At 29.7% G+C, this 19,289-nt stretch overlaps 2 protein-coding genes across 3 annotated transcripts in view; one reads left to right on the top strand and one right to left on the bottom strand.

The window, feature by feature from the left end:
- Positions 1-19,289, bottom strand: part of LOC116777489 (agrin-like) — a 126,358-nt gene that overhangs the window by 87,372 nt on the left and 19,697 nt on the right. Inside the window, exon 1 of one of the 2 annotated variants that reach the window (XM_032671057.2) lies at positions 16,713-17,373. The exons of the other annotated variant lie outside the window; for it this stretch is intronic. Coding sequence (XP_032526948.2) covers positions 16,713-17,262 — 550 coding nt within the window. The 5' untranslated portion in view covers positions 17,263-17,373. Of the gene's footprint in view, positions 1-16,712; positions 17,374-19,289 lie in introns of those variants that run through there. 2 annotated transcript variants of the gene reach the window in all.
- On the top strand, positions 8,997-13,823 carry LOC116777513 (uncharacterized). The gene is made up of 10 exons (XM_032671113.2): positions 8,997-9,245; positions 9,687-9,894; positions 10,709-10,924; positions 11,131-11,236; positions 11,494-11,650; positions 11,720-11,865; positions 12,136-12,265; positions 12,449-12,670; positions 12,982-13,152; positions 13,345-13,823. Exons 1-10 carry the CDS (start codon positions 9,117-9,119, stop codon positions 13,486-13,488), a joined length of 1,629 nt encoding a protein of 542 aa, XP_032527004.2. The 5' UTR covers positions 8,997-9,116; the 3' UTR covers positions 13,489-13,823.

The following is a 19,289-nucleotide window of genomic DNA, read 5'->3' as shown; positions in this document are numbered from 1 at the left end:
TAAAGAAATATAAAAATAAGCCTTAACTTATTAAACTTATTCAATGACAAATATTTAATACAAATAATATTAATAATAATAGATATTACAATCTGATTATTATCAGGAGCGCTCGATAAACACCAATCGGAATCAGTGTAGCTCATTTTAGCGTTAGTTAACCACGGGGTTACCAGAATAATATAATATTGTGAATACAAGCGGCTGCCGTTTACCCAAGCTGCGGGCAACGGTTAAGTGAAACAGACAGACCACTTAACCTTCGTCGTGTATTTAAAGGGAAGGTGAATTGTTGAACTCGATTTTCTGAGCCATTGGGCGTTAAGGTGCGATTTAAATAAAAGCTATTCCAACTTTAAGGACCGTTTAACTTAGTACAACCCCTTTTAAACATGGCTATTTTTGTCTATCCATGGTCATTTCGATAATAAAGAATTCAGAGCTACTCCAATGAATACTGAATCTCTATTAACATAAGAAATTGAACAAAACTTTCTACATTAAACAATTCTACATTAAACAATCACTAATACGAAACAATCTAAATGTCGTTGCATATAAAAACCTTGAAGTAAAATCACTGACTAATATATAATTTATTAAGAACAAAGATACGATCGCAATTCTTATTTATCCCATATAAGACATGTCATTGTATAAGTCAGGAAACAAATGCGCTCTAAATTGTCGTCAAACTGTCTGCATACAGAAACACAATTTAAGCCAATTGATGTCTATAAAAAGCACCAGTTACTCACGTAAGGAGTATTACAAGATACTGTGAATCATTTGTTTTATCAGCGATAACTGATGTAAAGACAGCTATAATGGAAAATCTATCAACCGTTCCATTATATATGAGTATAGATACAAAAAATTTAAAGTCTAAAGTGATAGTTCCGAACGATTTATAAATGTATATTTTCTGGAAATATTAACATGTAAAGCAATAACTTTCACATGCCATTATGGTGGCACTTTCAAAGTTTCAGGTAATTTAGAATCTTGATGAGTAATTGGTAAATTTTTAGACATCAAAAACGTTTTAGGAGTTAGAAAATTTTCTCTTATACACATTAAGTTATTTGAGTGCTGCTTGCTCTGAAAAACATGTGAATAAGTTACAGCCAGAGTAATATACTGTTACCATTACATCGAAGCTATTAATAAAACAAATAGAAGTAACAATATCACTTTGTCATTTAAAAATACCGCTTTTTAATTAAACAAATATGTAAATACACAATTTATTTAAGTCAACATTCAGTTTATCCACATTCTATGCAGTAAAAGCTGTTACACAATTTTTCCGCAATGGCAATAGCATTTCAATTTAAGCAAAACCTTTCAAAAGACATGGGGGAAAAATATACGGGGAGCATTAGCACGTTGGAGCCAAACAAGAACGGATCATAAAGCACCTCGGTCTTAGTAAGTAGCTTTGACGCCGCTCCCCGAGGAAAGCAATGAACATTAAACTCAACCAAACTTCAAAAGAACTTAAATTTTAAACAACTCTGTGACAGAGATACTTACAAAATTGCTCGTAAAATGGTTCAGACGGGGGACCATGTACCTCTTATGAACTTAATTAATGTATCTCCCTGAAATGTAAAATATGTTTTATATAAAAGTTCTGCCGCATTTAAAGTGTACCGCGTCTGCATTTGTACCAGTAGCGAAAATATAGACATGGAGTTTTACCATATTAATCTCAAGTAATATCGCAGTTAACTCTTTCATATATAAAGTCATGATCTGTTAATCTCATATTAAAATATAGCCATAAATTATACAACATTATATTTTTTGGTCAATTACTTTTAAACTGTGACAGATAAGGTGAAAATATTATTAAATTAATAAAGCTTTATTCGTGTCAGTAATATATTCCATTACAGCCACTTTGATTATTACATCCTTTTTGTTAAATTTAAATTAAATATTAAACTAAGTAACTTCATTATATTATTATTATATTAATTTCTAACTACATTCATGTTTTATATTAAAGTTTAGGTTAATGAGTTCCCTGTCATTTAAATAACAGAAATATAATTCAAACATGTAAAATACTAATGTTCCATAAAAATTAACACTCACAATACAATGCAGATAACTAAATTGTTCATCTAATTGGTGAAGCGTTCTAACTTCGATGTAAATGTCAAAAAAATACACAAAGGTACAAGCATTTCACAACTTTGTCATAATAGATTTTACAGATCTTGCTATTGAGGTTGATACTAAAAGTCTTAACAATAAAACCAGATATATAAATTTATTCGCCGCACACTGAGCGACCACCTACGATAATATTGTGTTATTGTGACAGAGTTGCATCTCTGACTCGAAATAAAGACATTTTGTATTAACGTAGTTGCTGGTCGGTAACTAACAATAAAAAGGATTAACCATACTATAAAAATGGTCGTTGTATTATAAAAGGTGAACGCTTTGCACAGTATAAATTAATATCTCACTGTAGATAATTCATTTAAATGTAATGATAGTGAAAATGTACATTAAAAGCATCGTATGTCAAAGCCAAAATAATTGGTTGAGCTAATGAGATACCACGAATTTATTTTACCTCAGTTCATATTTTGGTAACAAGCAATACGTTTTGCTATTGTAACGTGAGTTTATGGAAATGTTGAAACTGCTAATTTACAGTTGTTTATGTATTGTTTTGTAAACTTTTAATTAAGATCTAACTGAACTTTAAACCACGAAAACGTGCCTCTAATAATAAAGCTTTGTGACAGTACCGACATTAAAATAAAGTTTACAGAAACGTTAAAATCCTTATTTTATGTTAAAATTACTACATACACATACTTATTTTTAAAGCTAGTAATAATGAAGAAAAAACCTTTGTTATGGTTTGCTCTTAAGGACCTTTTAGTATGATTTGTGATGTCTCAACTGCAAAAGGAATAATAAAAATAGTGTATATTTAGCCCTAGAATGTAAACAATTAAAAAGATTTTAAAACTTCCTTTTAACTGGTAAATTTCGTAAATAAAATTTGCACAAAATTAAAAATGTCGCATAAATAAAAACTATTTTTTCAATTAAATCCTAACTAGTCTTAATTCATATTATGACAAACTGTTGCTCGTAGCCTTGATGATGTTACAGCCAAATCAAACAGTATGCAAAAAAAAATATTTACGGAATATTCTGTCATGTATTCCACATTGATATAATTTCATAAAAACGCTTTTTCTATTTTTAAATTAATGAGTTGCAAAAAATATACATTTCTCCATACTTCATATTACATTTCTAATAATATTAATAAAGGTAGATGTGGATGGCAGAACAGAACATTATTCAATTGAATTATCACCTACATATTGCACGGTTTTTGGAATATGTAATTTATTCTATTCATTCCCATAACGGCTGAGTTCCGACCAGCTTTACGGTCTAAAGCTAACTAATTTGGTTAATGATCAAAATTTGTGCCAGAAACGTTCACTAGCACTAATATATGGAACTGACTCGTCGGATTTCAGTCGGGAATGGGTTTAAACGTTTTGCACGTTAGGCTCATTTATCTTGTCCATTTTACCTTTAGAGAAAGTAATGTTTACAGCTATAGGTGTGATATCTTATAATTAATGGGGTTGTTACTTATCTGTTAAATAATATTAGAGTTTTAACAAATTCTAGACGTATGAAATAAATTTAATATAATTTTAGCAACGATACGTTTATTATATGTACGCATGTTAGCGGTGAAATATAAGATATTTTGCAATTTCAGTAGTACCACATTGACCCAGCATTCCACACGATCGTCTTCAATGCCCGCCGCGTCTTTTATGGCCCTCGGTCCAATGGCTAATTTGAAGACGAGGAATTTATTTCATAACATTTCGTAGACATTTTCTTAAATGTACCAACTATTCATTGGGCTCATATGAAAGCCTGCAAACAATTTATCATTTATGCTAAAACTTGTACGTCACGCTATGAGTACATCTATGTATATAACGTCTGGGACGTTAAATTACTTAAACGTCAAATTTCAAATTCAATTTCTTAAAACGTCTAACACGTAAAAGCTAACAGGCTATGTAAATACAGCGAAGCCGCCAAAATTCAATCACCGGCAAATATTTTTTTTGTACCAATATAATTTTCCCTAATGGACTTTGAGTTGTACATTTTGAAAATGGCTTCCTAATATTCTCAATCCCCACATCCCACAGGGAGTCATGAATAGTGAATGTCTTCAAACCTTAATTATGGAGGAGAGTCCATTAGGCAGATCTTTAATCGTCTGTTTTAAAATAGGCCATGAGTGCGACACGGTATGTTTGTTTCTCACGGTCCGACCGCCCACTCTTGACTGCGAATGTGGACACTACTTATTAGACATGCAACTAACCAATAATCTAATATACATTCTAAAAGTCACGCCTTTCAACGTAAACAAATATTTGCACGAATTAAATTTAAGTGTATTTGTTGTGCTATTACCATTATTATCATGTCGTAAATTCAATTACATACTCTTAATATAAACAGAAAGTTATATTAAGTAAAAAAAAAATGTTATAAAGAGAAAATAAGTTAATTTATTTTGTATTATCAATATCGTAGATGTTTAATATTATTCATATAAAACAATCTCTATTTTTTTTTCTCCCTTTTTTATCTTTTTTTTTTTGTATGATGTATTTACGTTATGCCTCAACCTGTTCAAGTGATTTTAAAACTCTAAGACAAATTACAGATAAAAGTTGCACGGATGACAAAATAAAAATAAACAAATATTAAATAAAACCGCAATCAAGATTTTTATCTTAGAATTAGTGTTGCAATGAAAACTGGGCTAAATAAAAGCTCATATAAAAAAACTTTGCATACAACGATCGCCACTGGGGTTGCTGAAAGCGTTCCTTTAACGAGATTCTATTAGAATATAACTCTAAACTAACAAGAAAGACCAGGACTTGGGGATTCGGCGGAGGTTTTTGAAAAGAGCTGTTTTATATATTTTTAATTTTTCTCCAATTGTGAGTCGTGTATTCGAGATCATGAAAAAAAAAATTGAAATAATTTTATTACCAATAAGAGACTAAAAGGCTCTCCCAAAAACATTTAAATCTGTTTTTGGTCTTATAAAGTAAAATACAGATACACCAAAAATCTTAAGAAAAATGTATAGATGTACCTAGTATTAAATATATACAACTTCAACAAATATTTATATTAAAGGTAAAATAATCTGATTAAAAAATTCCTATTGCTTTTGTGAAGCAAAAATATATTTTTATAAATTTTGTGTGCTAGAATAATAACAGTTTTTAAACCCTTGAAAGCCAAAAAACACGTTATCATTAATGTTTGTTTAAGAAATTTTATTTAAAGAGTTAAATATGAAAAGCGGCGTTTTTAATAATGATAATGAAGGTAAGTAAGTACCTTAATTAATGTATAAAAGAAATATTTTGCCCTGACCTTTTACCGGCAATTAATTCCACTCAACAACATTGATATAAACGAACTTTTGAGACCAAAAATATAGATATCCAGCAAAAAATTACCAACTATTTCTTAGCCAACAGCAATTTTATTAAATTTTATTATAATACCTTAATCTTTAATATTTATTTACTCCATAAACATGATCACAGCCAATTGATTCATAACAGTTGATTTTCAACTCTACGCCTTGTTGTTTAAATCAATACTGAGTGCTAACTCCCAAATGAATTATTGAGATGTAATAATGGTTTCTATTGAACATTGTAAAAGCGGTTGAAACAAATTTACATTGTTTGATTACTGGCTGTACAGATACGGCGTGTGACCATAAGTGGCCGCCACTTATATACACACTAAAACACTAATAAATTGTTCCATTTGGTAAGTGGTAATGAGACATTTAAGTGGCTGTCATCGAAGAGAACAGATTCGAAACTTAATATCGCCATATTATTCTGTGAGACAAAAGTTAAGGATGAATATAAAACAAAATCTAACAAGCCACCCGACAAAATGGTTCGAATAAAATAATTTATTATATAAAAAACGTGCTTTATCGACCAAATGAGCATCCATAATAAATGGTGTGTGATAGCGCAGTTAAATCTCCGACAAACAATGACCTGAATGTACAACGGGAATTTAAAATAAAAATCTTGTCTTAGATACAAATTTATTCTTCGTACATATGAAATAAAAATACAACAAATGCAATTTAAGAGTCGTTAAATTGAAATAAAGATAAAAAAAAACGTACATAAAAAAATGTACAAGTTTTCTGCCAGACGACAAGATAACTGCCGTCAATAAATTAATACTTTTATTTAGCTTTTGTAACTTGACCGTATGTCGATATAAATTTATCTTTAATAAATTTTAATTGTTGTAAGCAAAATAAAAGTATATGAAAGATTTTCATAGTAATAATAATTTAATATCGTATTCTTTTGTCTTAACATTAAATATGTTTTTTAAAATAACAAAATTTCAGACCGCTATAACATATTAATTACAATATATTATTGAATAAAATCATTTGAATGGACCAATTAAATTTTTTTATTACATTTATCCTGAATGAAAGGCTTTATAACTTTTTCAAGTATCGTTTAGCAAAAAAATTTTTTTTATATTATAAAGAGATTTCTGATGTATTTTTATCTCTTAAGTAAAGGCTTAAATTGTTCCAAATTAATATCTATCCTCTTATAATAATTTAATGAATATTTTTAGAATAGAAATTTAAAGCTTCTTAAAAGTTTTTTTTTTTTGTATTTTCTCTAAATAATACTCGGTAAAATAATTGCCTAATAAAATGTTTGTCCTAGTGATATATATTAGATTCTAAGGAAATATCTAATTGTAGACATACATAATTTGAGTCCCTGTTGACTATATTAATTATAAAATGGGAATATACCACCTGTCATAGATTAATATCTTATAGTTAACGATAAACTACAGAATAATTGTCACTCAATAGTTAATGAATCAGGATGTTAACCCGAACTTAACCGGTCCCATGTCATTTCCATAAGATATCCAACTATTGTGGAATAGGGAAATTTAATTTTTTACTTTTTTGCCTACTATCCTCGTCATTTGTTATATGAAATAAAAATATTACAAAAAAATATTTATATATAATATGATTAAATATATATAAATATCAAAAATATTTTTTTTACATAAAAATACAATCCTAATACATTTTTAATTATCTTTCATTTCAGTTATGATAACTTAAAATCGATATTCTTTTATATCGATCATTCAACAAAATATTTCAAGAGCGATGTCATTTAAATGATTCATCTCAAGAGCTGTGACTGCTATTAACTAGAACAGCTTTCGTTTATCGATATGATTATATGGCTCTAAATTATTATGGCCTATGAGTCACATCGCCATGGGAACACCGGGAGGGTTATTCTAGCACATTTATTTTTTATTATATCGTATAAATAATAAGTGTTAAATCTTTTTATGTTAAAATTTTTAACATTTTTATGCAAAATATCAGATTCCAATTAAAATCTTGCAACAGAAAAATTTTATTTACAGAGTAAACTCGTGTATTGTATCATTTTCAATTGAAATCCGATATTTTGCAGACAGCTTGCGTTATTTTGGAGTCTTTGCGAATACCTATAAATTCAAATAGAGAAAAATTCAATGTTAAAATAAGGTTAAAAGTCCCAAATAAAATTAATTAAACTCTTAGAACACATTAGCTTTTAAGGATATTAAAATTTTATTTCAATATTGCTCATGTAGTAATAGTAGAATCAACCTCATATAAACACACAAGAAAATGCGTGGGCAAGCCCGTTTGTACTCCGTACGCAGGCGTATCAACAAATTACGTTTACCTACTGGGGAGCAGTCAAGAGTAGAGCGAACTTTAAACTCATTTTAGGGTTGTAAATAGAATATTAAACAGATTTGTTTACACAAATACAATTATGATCATTTCCACTATAAAATCCCAATTTAAAAGTGTTCTTACTACTTTTTAAATTATTTAATATAAATAATTTCGACGTAAAATATTTCGTTTCTTGTTTTATTGCTTACAACTCACAACCCTAGCATGAATAGGCGCCGACAATACTACAAAGCGATGCACATTTACACTATAATTTACGAAACTCAACAATGACAGGCAGCATAGTGAAACATCTTTTAAAGAAAGAAGGGCTCAATCCAAATTGAATATTTCTTAACATAACAGTACATGGTAATAAAAAATAATTTTATTTCAATGTTATATATATTTACAGATACATATTTGGTTCTATTGTGAATCAATAAATTATATCTAAAGAATATATTTTTTATAAATTCAAATATAAATGACAATACGAATATAAAAATTTCCTTAACTCTGAAATCATGATTAAAAAATATATAAAAATTTGAGTTCAATGTTAAATTAAATGGTTTATTAAGAATATTATAAGATATTTATAATAAGAACTTCCATTTCACTTTGTTTACATCTAAACAGAAACTTAACAACATTTTTTATAGAATAAATTTCCTATCAAACTAATAAAAACTGAAAAGAGTAAACAAACTTAAGTTAAAAAAATAGTTAAACGATATGAAGATAAAGTTAAAAATCAAGCTGTAGCTACATCAAGTTTTTCAAGCTAACTTCCGATCTTCTACACACTAGAAGTCATTTAATAAGAAGATAATATTTTATTTGTTATCTTCTTAACCTTCTATCAAAAGGCATAGTAGCTACTAACCATGAAGCAAAATCCCTACTTTGTATTTGTACCATTTATTGCTATGACTAACACCTTACGTAAATTTAATCGTTTCAATAATTAATCACGTCACAGTTTTCTAATAACATAATACATCAACAATATACAACACCAAACGTTTTACACAGTGTGATAAGATTATCAGTAAAATGACGTTATAAAATATTAACATCACTGAATGTACACGATAAAGTTGCTGTTTGTTTCGGAATAATAAACAATAGAGGCAACTGCAAAAAAAAACTGCTGAAATTGATAACGGGTATCTTGTAGTATTTTATATCAGTACCTTGGCGTCTATTATATGAAACAATCGCAAAAATTGTAATAAAAATGTACTCACAGCGAATTAAAAATGGTATTATATACGGGGATGACAATATCCCGCCTACGCCGAATTTGAATTATGGAGCGGTTGCTTTGGAGAAAATTTTATCACACGATCCGAATGGGGTTGCATTGGTGAGTGTAATTACTATACCACAATAGGATAATCAAAATCGCTTATTTAAGAACTAAATTAAATTATTATTACATCTAAGAAACAAAGTTAAAAGACAAATAGCAATGCTAAAATAAAATTTCAAACCAAATATATATTTTTTTTATTATTTTTAATTGGTTTTTGTTTATCTCATGTACTCTGCGAAATTTAATAAGCCATTTATAAAATAACAAAATAAATGACCGCATTTCGACCACAGTCATAAATCAGATTTGTTTTAAACAATACGTTAAAAGTAGTCACAAAATAAATTCCAAGCTTTTAAATAATATACGAACGTTACCCCAGAATACTTATATTATTTACTATCTCATTACGTAAATAGCACACCCGTACATATTATACCAAAAATATTTGTTAGTGAATTGATGATAAATTTATTTCCAATAAATGTTCAGATTGATGGTGCTAAAGGAGAACAAATAACATTCGGTGAGATGGCACGGAAGATAGTCAATATTGCTTCATCTCTAACAAAGCTGGGTGTGAAGGTCGGTGATGTAGTAGCTATATGTAGTGAGAACAGAATCGAATACCTCATAGCTACTATAGCTGTTTTCTGTTGTGGCGGTGTTGTTACTTTTTACAACCCAGCCTACACTAAAGGTAAGTTGTCTTTGAGTAGAATAATGAAATACAAAATATCAGCATATGTTAATAATACATAATCTGAGCTTGATCTGTTCATGTAAACTGAACATTTTATATATCTATTTATAGCATTTTTAATTAACATTTCCGTGAAACTATGTTATATAGATTTTCTAAAAATTTTTTGCAATGCAAACATATTATGCAACATTTTTATCTCGTGTCGTTTTATTTATCATTTCTTAATGAGATAAAATATCATTTTTATTATGTAGTCTTATATACCCCAAAACTTGGTTTATCAGCTTGATAATGTCAAAACTTCAAAGATATAGAGATAAACAGTTGTTTTTGCGAAAATATTAATAATCTTAATGCAATCACCAATTTTTTTTGTTACTTGTAGATATATAAAAAGCAATAAATTATTCAAATAACAGTGTTTTCCTAAAAAAACATCTTTTAATGTTACAAATTAGTATATTACATAAATATATGTAATTAGAAAATCAGTATAGGTCTCTCATAAAATCTGTAGTTTAACTTGAACAAAAGAGTACAGGTACAAAGAGCTGAAAACGTGATTGATTTTTATTCTTGAATTGTGATAGCAAATTCCAAAGCAATTTTAGTCAAGTACATTACAAAAAGTACAGACACAAAAACTTATTTATATACTATCTCTTCCGATCTGCTTCCTACAAATTCATCAAAAGAATCTACTATTACGATTTAATTATCCATCCTAATTATTTATTAAGAACAGGAAACATCCTCATATATATTATCTAACACTGATTATTCTATTTGAAATCAAATTTGTTTACAGATGATCTTATCCACGGCCTTAACATTTCTAGACCGAAATATGTTTTCCTTTCGGGAGAAATATATGACACACATTTCGCTACTATGAGGCACGCGAGCATCATCTCTAGATTCATATTATTCGATAAAATAAGATCACTGCACAGTCACGTGCTCTTCAAAGATTTAGAGAATAGTAAAATTGATATAAATAACTATCAACCAGTTAAATTTCAAGGTAAATTATAAGTTTTACAAAAGTTATAAATAAGTCGCCCAAATAAACACAATAAATAATCAAAAAATCCTCTAGGATATATCTATTTGGAAATCTTAAAAAAATATATGTTAATCGCAAAACATCAAATTTTAGTACTTTATTCTACTATCCTATCTAGATCGAAATTTGTAATGATTTAACGTTATACTTATAAAATATTTTAGGTCAACCCAGAACTGCTATGATACTCTATTCATCAGGAACAACGGGTATGGCCAAAGGAGTTAAACTAACACATTTAAATTTGATTGCAAGCTCCTACCAACTACGGTAAGATAAACTAAAAAAAAAAACTACGGTAAGATTTTCAATAAACAAATATTTTTATAAACATTTGAAATAACAAAAGCAGTTTTATTTTTAAATTAACAGCAGACGCTTCAGTGTCATACTTTATTATAATATCAGTAAAGATATTATTGCATTTATGGAAATGATACTATAAAATACAAAAAGTTACACTAAACACGTGTTTTTTATATAAATTTTACTTCATAATAAAATTAAAACATTATTTTATTCAACAGACCAATAACAAAAAACACAATAAAATTTACGGTTGCACCATGGTCTAGCACAATGGGAATCTTGTGCAGTCTCCGTGAGATCTTATATGGAAGAACACTTGCGTTTTTGGCAAAGTACGAAGAGGATTTATTCCTCCAAACTATACAAAAGTATAAGGTAATCTGAAATAACTATATTACTTTAAATTAAATTGTAATAATACACAATTAATATTTACAATTCCAGGTCGGAGTTCTTATTATTGCACCACCCCTCATCGTAATGTTAACTAAATCAGAATTAGCTAATAAATACGATATAAGTTCAGTTGAGTTTATATACTCAGGAGGTGCACCAATCGACAAAGAGTCTATAGAAAAAGTTAAGCAAAGGTACTGTATAGTTCTGTATCTGATTCAATATAAGACAATATCTGAAAAGTTAAGTCAAAGCGCTATTTACTTTTAACTCGATTAAAGTCACCTAAAGAGCGATTACTACAAACAAGCTATTCAATTGCTACAGCGGATTCAACATTTTACTGAATAGTCATAGAATTAAAAGTTTTAAATGTATAGAGAATCTTAATTTATTTGTTGAGAACATTTCGTTTAAACATTGTTTTAAAAAGTCTCCTTTTTCATTTGTTTATCTTTACGAAGGTATTCAAATATTAAACACGTCCTGCAAGGCTACGGGATGACAGAAGCGACAGGTGCTATAACGGACGACTTAGAAATCGCACCAAAGGAAGGCAGTGTCGGAAGGGCTGCACTAGGAATAATAATTAAGGTTATTTATAATATTTATTACCAACATTTAGAGTCATATACAAAGATTTATAAACGACAGTATAATATTAGAGAGACGATCATCCAATCTCTCTCATTTACTTTCTCTTACTGTGTCTATAAGTAGTTATGTTATAATTTTATGTTATGACCGAAACATAATGAATATTCAAAATTTTTTTAGATATCTGATCCTTTTACCAATAAGACACTTGGACCTGGCGAACCAGGCGAAGTCCGTATTAAAGGTTTAACTTTATTTGAAGGTTACGTCAGAAAAGATATGAAAAATGAATTTGACGAGGAAGGTTTTTACAAAACAGGTGATATAGCGTATTACGACGAAGATGGCTACTTCTTTATTGTGGATAGAATAAAAGAACTTATCAAATACAAGGCATGGCAAGTAAGTAACAGCTTTCTTTTCATCGATATAAACGTTAAACCGAATAACTCACAAATTGGTATTTTATAATCCTACAAAATCATTCAAATTAAAAGTACATTATTCCTTTTCAAAGTCTATTACTATTTTTTATATTTAGATTTATAATCCGATATAACAGTTGGATATTATTTAGACTGATAGTAGAACAGTAGAACATAATTAAGATTCATGATAAATATTACAGTCAGTTTCGAAATCCACAATACACGTCTTGTTTCATTACTTAACTAAAAATACTGTTTGTCATTTCATGCTTTAATATTTTTTAGGTCGCACCCTCAGAACTTGAAGGTCTGATACTGAAGCACCCGGCCGTTAAAGATGTTGGTGTTACTGGCGTTCCCGACGAACTTGCCGGGGAACTACCTACGGCCTTTGTGGTGAAGCAACCAAACTCCACAGTCACGGAACAAGATATTATCAAACACGTAGCAAATAAGGTATTAATTATATGGATAATTAACATAACACCTGAATACTTTTTTTGATATTTTATAAAAAAATACAAATACAGAATAACTTATAGAGCAACCAAATATTCTTCGTATAAATCTAGATGTTTATAAATAATGCAGTCGCCGTTGAAGTGGAATGTTTTAACTACGCAATTTTATACTAACGTTTATTTCCAGGTCGCTCCATGGAAGAGACTGCGAGGAGGTGTAATATTTCTAAATGAGATACCAAAAACTCCGAGCGGCAAAATTCTGAGACGAAAACTACTATCGCTGCTGCCGAAGCGAAGCCCACTAAAGCTACCTGCCAGCAAATTGTGATCCCGAGAGGACTTTGAATATTGAATTATGAATTAGTAATGCCGCTGCTGTTTTCTACATTAAACATAAAATCTTTGATAGTTTATTTCTATATGAGTCTGTTAATAACTAATTTAATAACAGTCATTTTGTAGATTTTTTAAATGTCTTCAAAACATAGGAAAATTATGAGAATATTTTTAACATCAAAGATGTTTTTAGTATTAATGCCTTATGCGAAATATTCGGCTTTTCTTGATATAAAATTTAAGCGTTCTTTTGAAGATGATATTTAATAATATAATAGATGGTTCTGGATGTATTCAAAATATTACTTATTGGATTTTATTCCTTGAAAATACTCACGTATAATTTTTTAATAAATGTTACATTAATAAAACTGCCTTTATTTTGAGTTTTTTACCATAGCCACAGAAAATCGCTTTATTAGAATTCAAAGTTTAGACATATTAGACAGATTTTAAATCTTCTGACTGAACGTAGAAGGATACTCTGGTAATAATAATTGTATAACTTCATGAATTTTTAAGAAATTACACAAATGTGGTGGTAAAAATGTAAATTAATAACGATACATTATTATGCGATTAACGATATTAATCGCTAAAGATGTTATTTCGTTGTGTTATTAATAGCTATTGAAAGATTTCCATTTGAACAAGCATTTTATTTGCACGTAAAATAGCCTATTATAGCTTTCGCTCGTGAAACATGACTGCTGCCGTTTAAAGCAGTCTAAACTTATCGACAGCATGTAATAGCTAGTAACAGAATATCATTAGATTAATATCGTTGATATAACACTCCTACGTTGATATATTAACCTACTTCATGAGTACAGCAGTGCAAGTGAAATTATAGCTGCTTTACAAATTTATGCACAAAGCCTTGGAACTTAATCAAAACGGTCTGCAACTTGTAGGCATAATCATAAACTTTATTTAAATTTTATATATAGTTACTTTTATTTGAAGGAATATTACAAGCATTAACATATGGAAAAAACATGTGTATTGCTAACTCGTCAGTCGTCAGATCTGTTAGCATAATCTTATCTGTGGTATGAGAGACGAGAAATAAACAAATTCCGGAAACTACCTACGAGTCATTAAATTAATGCCTTTGTATGTTTCTTCGAAAACCTTCAATTGGAAAACGTATTTATCCAACCGAAGATTTTTTTGTTATACAGATCGTATCTCGATTTCTAGTCAAGCTTTGCATCAAATTTCAATTAAATCGATTTAGCAATTTAAACGTAAAAGCGTAATATTCAGACAACATTTTTATCTTGTTTATGAGATTAGTAAAACAACTTTATTCAACAATAAATATTATATTACTGTTCCTAAAAAATATATAGAAAAGACGATTTTTCTTTGGTCTATTTACCGAATCTTTGACATCCTGTCTCTTTTTTTATAAAAATGATTGCTATCTGACAGTAGAGAGTACAGGAAGACCACTCAAAACCTTGTTAATAATTTGTAAGATGTATTGACAGCTGGTGTTACTTATAACCTTAAATAAGAGTCTAAAGAACTTAGATATAAATACAAATAATTGGGTTAACTATAGTAATCAATAAAATTATAATAACGCCGTATTAATGTAATGTATGTATTAAATGTCACATTGGAGCTAATATACAGTAATCATTGATGGTAATTCTTAAGGATAATGATGAAAGTATCGACCCGGATTTATCCGATTACTAGCTAATCAAGTTTAATTAACACCAACTAGCACGTAGTGTGAACGTTTCAGCTGAGAGGCGCCAGCAGATTGATTGATTACACACAACGCTATTGAGATTTTTGTGTTAGATAAAATGGGTTTCGAGGTAACGTATACGCCAAACGGTTTTTAAGTAGCACGGTCATTTCATAGCACTATCAACAAATTTTACCTGAGTGTAAGACTCTTAGTTTCACATTTACCAATGATACAAATATTTTATAATTATATATAAATATTTTATAATTTAACCAAATTATTTACTAAATGTAAATAAATTTAAAAAACAGCTGTAATAATGCACAATGGTTGGATAATAATGGGATTGTTGGTAGTCGGAGTAAATTGCATGGTGTAGCAAGAGACGCCCACTCTGCACTCCACTTACGGTATTCGTAATGACACTATATCATTATCCAAGGATCAATTCGTGTCCTATTTTAAATATCTTGTTAAGGATAGCGCTCTATAATTTATAGTCGGCCATAAAGTATTACGCTACGCATCTTGCTAGTTATTGTTTATAACATTAAACTTGAAAAATCTTTTATTCGCTGCGCTACTTATTATTCTTGAAACGAGCCTGACGTAAGCCTAGCGGCGTAGCGGTGCGAATCGTTCTGAGGATGTGTTCCTCTTTTTATAACTCCTTTGTATCTTTGCATCTTAACGGCATGTAAATTAGGTAATTATTATTTTTTTTTGATATAAAAAAGATTACTTCTATACACTTTATTTCTATATTTTACATAATACATATTACGTACCTTATCATTCACGATGGGACAGTGGTCAATAAAATTTCATTTTCATAGATTTTATCAAAATATTAAAAAAAAAATATCAATAAACGACGATAATTGATAATTATAATAATTGAAAACTTGGAAACATAAAAATCAATATGAATTCTCTTTTTCGCTCAGTTCGTTACGCTGGATCCGATTACATCTACTGGTTGGTAGCGGTTTATAGAAGCTTCCACTTGAAAATACATTAACATTTCAAACCAGCTGTAAAGTGTTTGTAAAGTTTTAAAACATTAACAGCGACATCATTAAACGCTGTTCAAATCCCCAATGTTGAAATAAATTTAAGTGATCACAGGGAAGTTCCTAATTGACCGATTTTCTGCGGAGGCGATAATCTGACGAAGGACAAGGCTTTATCTACTTTGATGGGAACTTACATTAGGCCTGAATGTCATTTACATTTTTTAATCTGATTAACTATATTGTTTTTCTTTACTAAATAGAATAGTTCAGTTCTTCTTCTATATTTTTTTTATTCGTATTACTTAGTATAAGAAAGTATAGCATAATAAAATTATTATAAACAAAAATCCAACGATACTTTGAAGTGTAATAATTAATGAATACACTATCCAAAGACGACGACAAAAGTTTATGTAAACGTGAGGTTTATAATGTGTACACTAACAATAACAGTGACATAAAACTTAGCATAATAGAATTGTAAACATTTACCTTTTAATGCTGCATTCACTCTGTCCAAATCGTAAAGTGACAGTGGTAGTGGCTCGTACAATAATCGAAGACGAGGCATCTTCCAGCTGTACTTCTCGTAAAAACCGTCGCTCAAAAATATGCCTGAAGAATGTCTGTATAATTTATAAGCGCACTTACTCGTTCGCAGCCAGTCAACAATCACAATTGCCCCATTCAAAGTCCGACCATCTCCTAACAAAACGTGACTCTTCAACTCCGCCACATCCCCTTTCATTATCAACCGTATATATAGTTTGTAGGACATGAATATTCTCGGTCTGAGTTTGCTACCTCGCCTTATCTTCCTGACGCTGAGGACACGGCCCGTGAAAATATATTTAGATTCTGACACCGCTGACGACAGAACTTCGTAATCGTTACTTAATGTCTCGTTTAAAATACATTTGGAATCGTTTAAGATTTTTTTCTTACGTAACATATTCTGATCTCTCACCATAGTTCTTGTATTATAGTAACTGCAACTGATTGAGAAGCATTGAAGTAAAAATGCAAAAATTATAAGCCTCATTATTGCAACTATCCAAAATAATAAAATGTATTTGAGGAATGTGTTAATTTAATAACTTCTACGACAAAAAAATCTGTTTCCCAATATCGAGACTGGCGCCACGGAGACGCGTGCGCGAACGCACACCCGCGCTTAAACTGGAGGCTTAGCAATTCTATGCAACCTTAAAATTGTAAACAAACATCAGTCCACATTACGTTACATTTATCCACCAATCAGCTGTAGAGTCGCGTTATTGGTTCAAATATTTTATAAAAACGCCCCAAATAAAAACTTAACATCTTATATTGTTTTGCACTAGTACGTCCCATCTGAAAATATTTTTCCTTTGTATAACATGTCACGGAAGACTAGATAGTTCAACAAAGGTACAATAGCCTCGGAAAAGAAGATAATACATAGAACACAATATGACCCAAGTTAACAGTTATTGCCGAACGGGTCGCCGCCTTACTGCACCCTGAATATTCATGTAGTAGAGCGCAGTGGCGGATCGCTTGGGATAACTACTTTTGTCGCAATATATAGTATTCATGGGGTCTCTTCGTAAAATGGAAGCTCATTGAGAATTTTTAAAGCTTCAAAAAGTACGCAACTTTATTTAAAATTACTTTAGTTTTACTTGTTGAAAATAATATGTAAGCATTTAGAATTTAAAAATATTAATTCTTAGGTCTATCTATTCACTCCACATAAACTTAGTATTTTAAAAAGTTGTAAATGATAAAATTATATTTTCGATTTCACGATCAACATAATGTGTAAAATAATAAAAAAAACTCAGGCAAACAAATAAAATTATCGCCGTTAAACGTACATAGACGATTGCAACGCTTACACAAGGAATTTGGAAAGTGGTACGAGCGTGGGCGGGCGAGTCGCCGCGGTCGCTCTCTTGACGAATCTTTAACGTCACATTTATTATTTTGAAACAATTTTTTATATATCTTACCTCAATTTAGATAACTACTAACATTTTTAATCATAGTTATGTAGCTTCAACTACGAGAAGTTGCAAAATATATAATTTTAAAGTCAAATATCATAGTTTATTTTATAAAATTTATATCATTTACTAAGGTGGCATAATTATTACAATAAAAGAGCGAAATAAAGTCTGTCAATTCGTTAAATATTGATTCGGTAGTTTAATAAAAAAACGCAGTCGTTAGGTTATCATCAAAACAGATAATCTTCGTGTGGGGTGCACGGCATCATGACGAATGGACCTTCCCATTACTTTCTCTACAACCTATAACGCCTCCTGTGATCAAAAGAAAGATAATCCGTAAACTATAAATACATCGATAACAATTTTGACATGGTGCTTATATCGCAATACAAAAAACGAGATAAAAATTGGTTTACATTACTTACGGCGCATCTGTGTTGTCATCAATAGTTTAATGATGCTGATTGGAACTGAATGATAGCTCTTTCCATACAATTTATAATTTTTCCCTTCACAGAGTACTGATAAGGATCGCCCCAGCGCTTTGGCAGTCGTCGCAGAACTTACTAGACGTTACAAGTAACAAAGAACGATGGGTCCTAATAGGGGACTATTTGAACACAAAGACAGATTTATTAACACCATTGAAGCTATAATTTATTAAGCATAGACTAAGTAGCGTTTATTCGCCACAGCACTCGAGGGACCAGTATTTATAGTAGGGCTAAACAGTTCTTTATTTATGTAGCACAGTAAATGTACTATAGCCCATAATAATGATCGGCTATTCTTAACATAATTAAAATATTTATTACTAATTAGTCTTATCATGTCATCAAGGACCACGTGTGTTTTATAGTTTTACATTATAATCAAAATTAGTCCTGAATAGCATTTTTTTAGATAATATTTTTAACACGCACCATTTTCATTATATAACACAGTGTTATGTTTATGAAAGTATCATATTGAAACAGGAATGGATTACTTATTAGTTATTATTAAGTATATCATGAAGTGAAACCCTATGCTTTAAACGCATTTCAGTTCAAATACAAAAGGTTTAAGAGTATAT

This window comes from Danaus plexippus, chromosome 6 (assembly GCF_018135715.1).
Source record: "Danaus plexippus chromosome 6, MEX_DaPlex, whole genome shotgun sequence".
Taxonomy (NCBI): domain Eukaryota; kingdom Metazoa; phylum Arthropoda; class Insecta; order Lepidoptera; family Nymphalidae; genus Danaus; species Danaus plexippus.
The sequence above is the reverse complement of the archived record's forward strand: the minus strand, read 5'-3'. Positions and strand labels throughout refer to the sequence as shown.

What these genes read in the sequence shown, in the direction of transcription:
- LOC116777513 (XM_032671113.2), top strand. Translation starts at nt 9,117, where the DNA reads ATGTACTCACAGCGAATTAAAAATGGTATTATATACGGGGATGACAAT. An exon ending in CAACCCAGCCTACACTAAAG is followed by an intron (nt 9,895 to 10,708) that starts GTAAGTTGTCTT and finishes ATTTGTTTACAG; the next exon opens with ATGATCTTATCCACGGCCTT. An exon ending in AAACTATACAAAAGTATAAG is followed by an intron (nt 11,651 to 11,719) that starts GTAATCTGAAAT and finishes TTACAATTCCAG; the next exon opens with GTCGGAGTTCTTATTATTGC.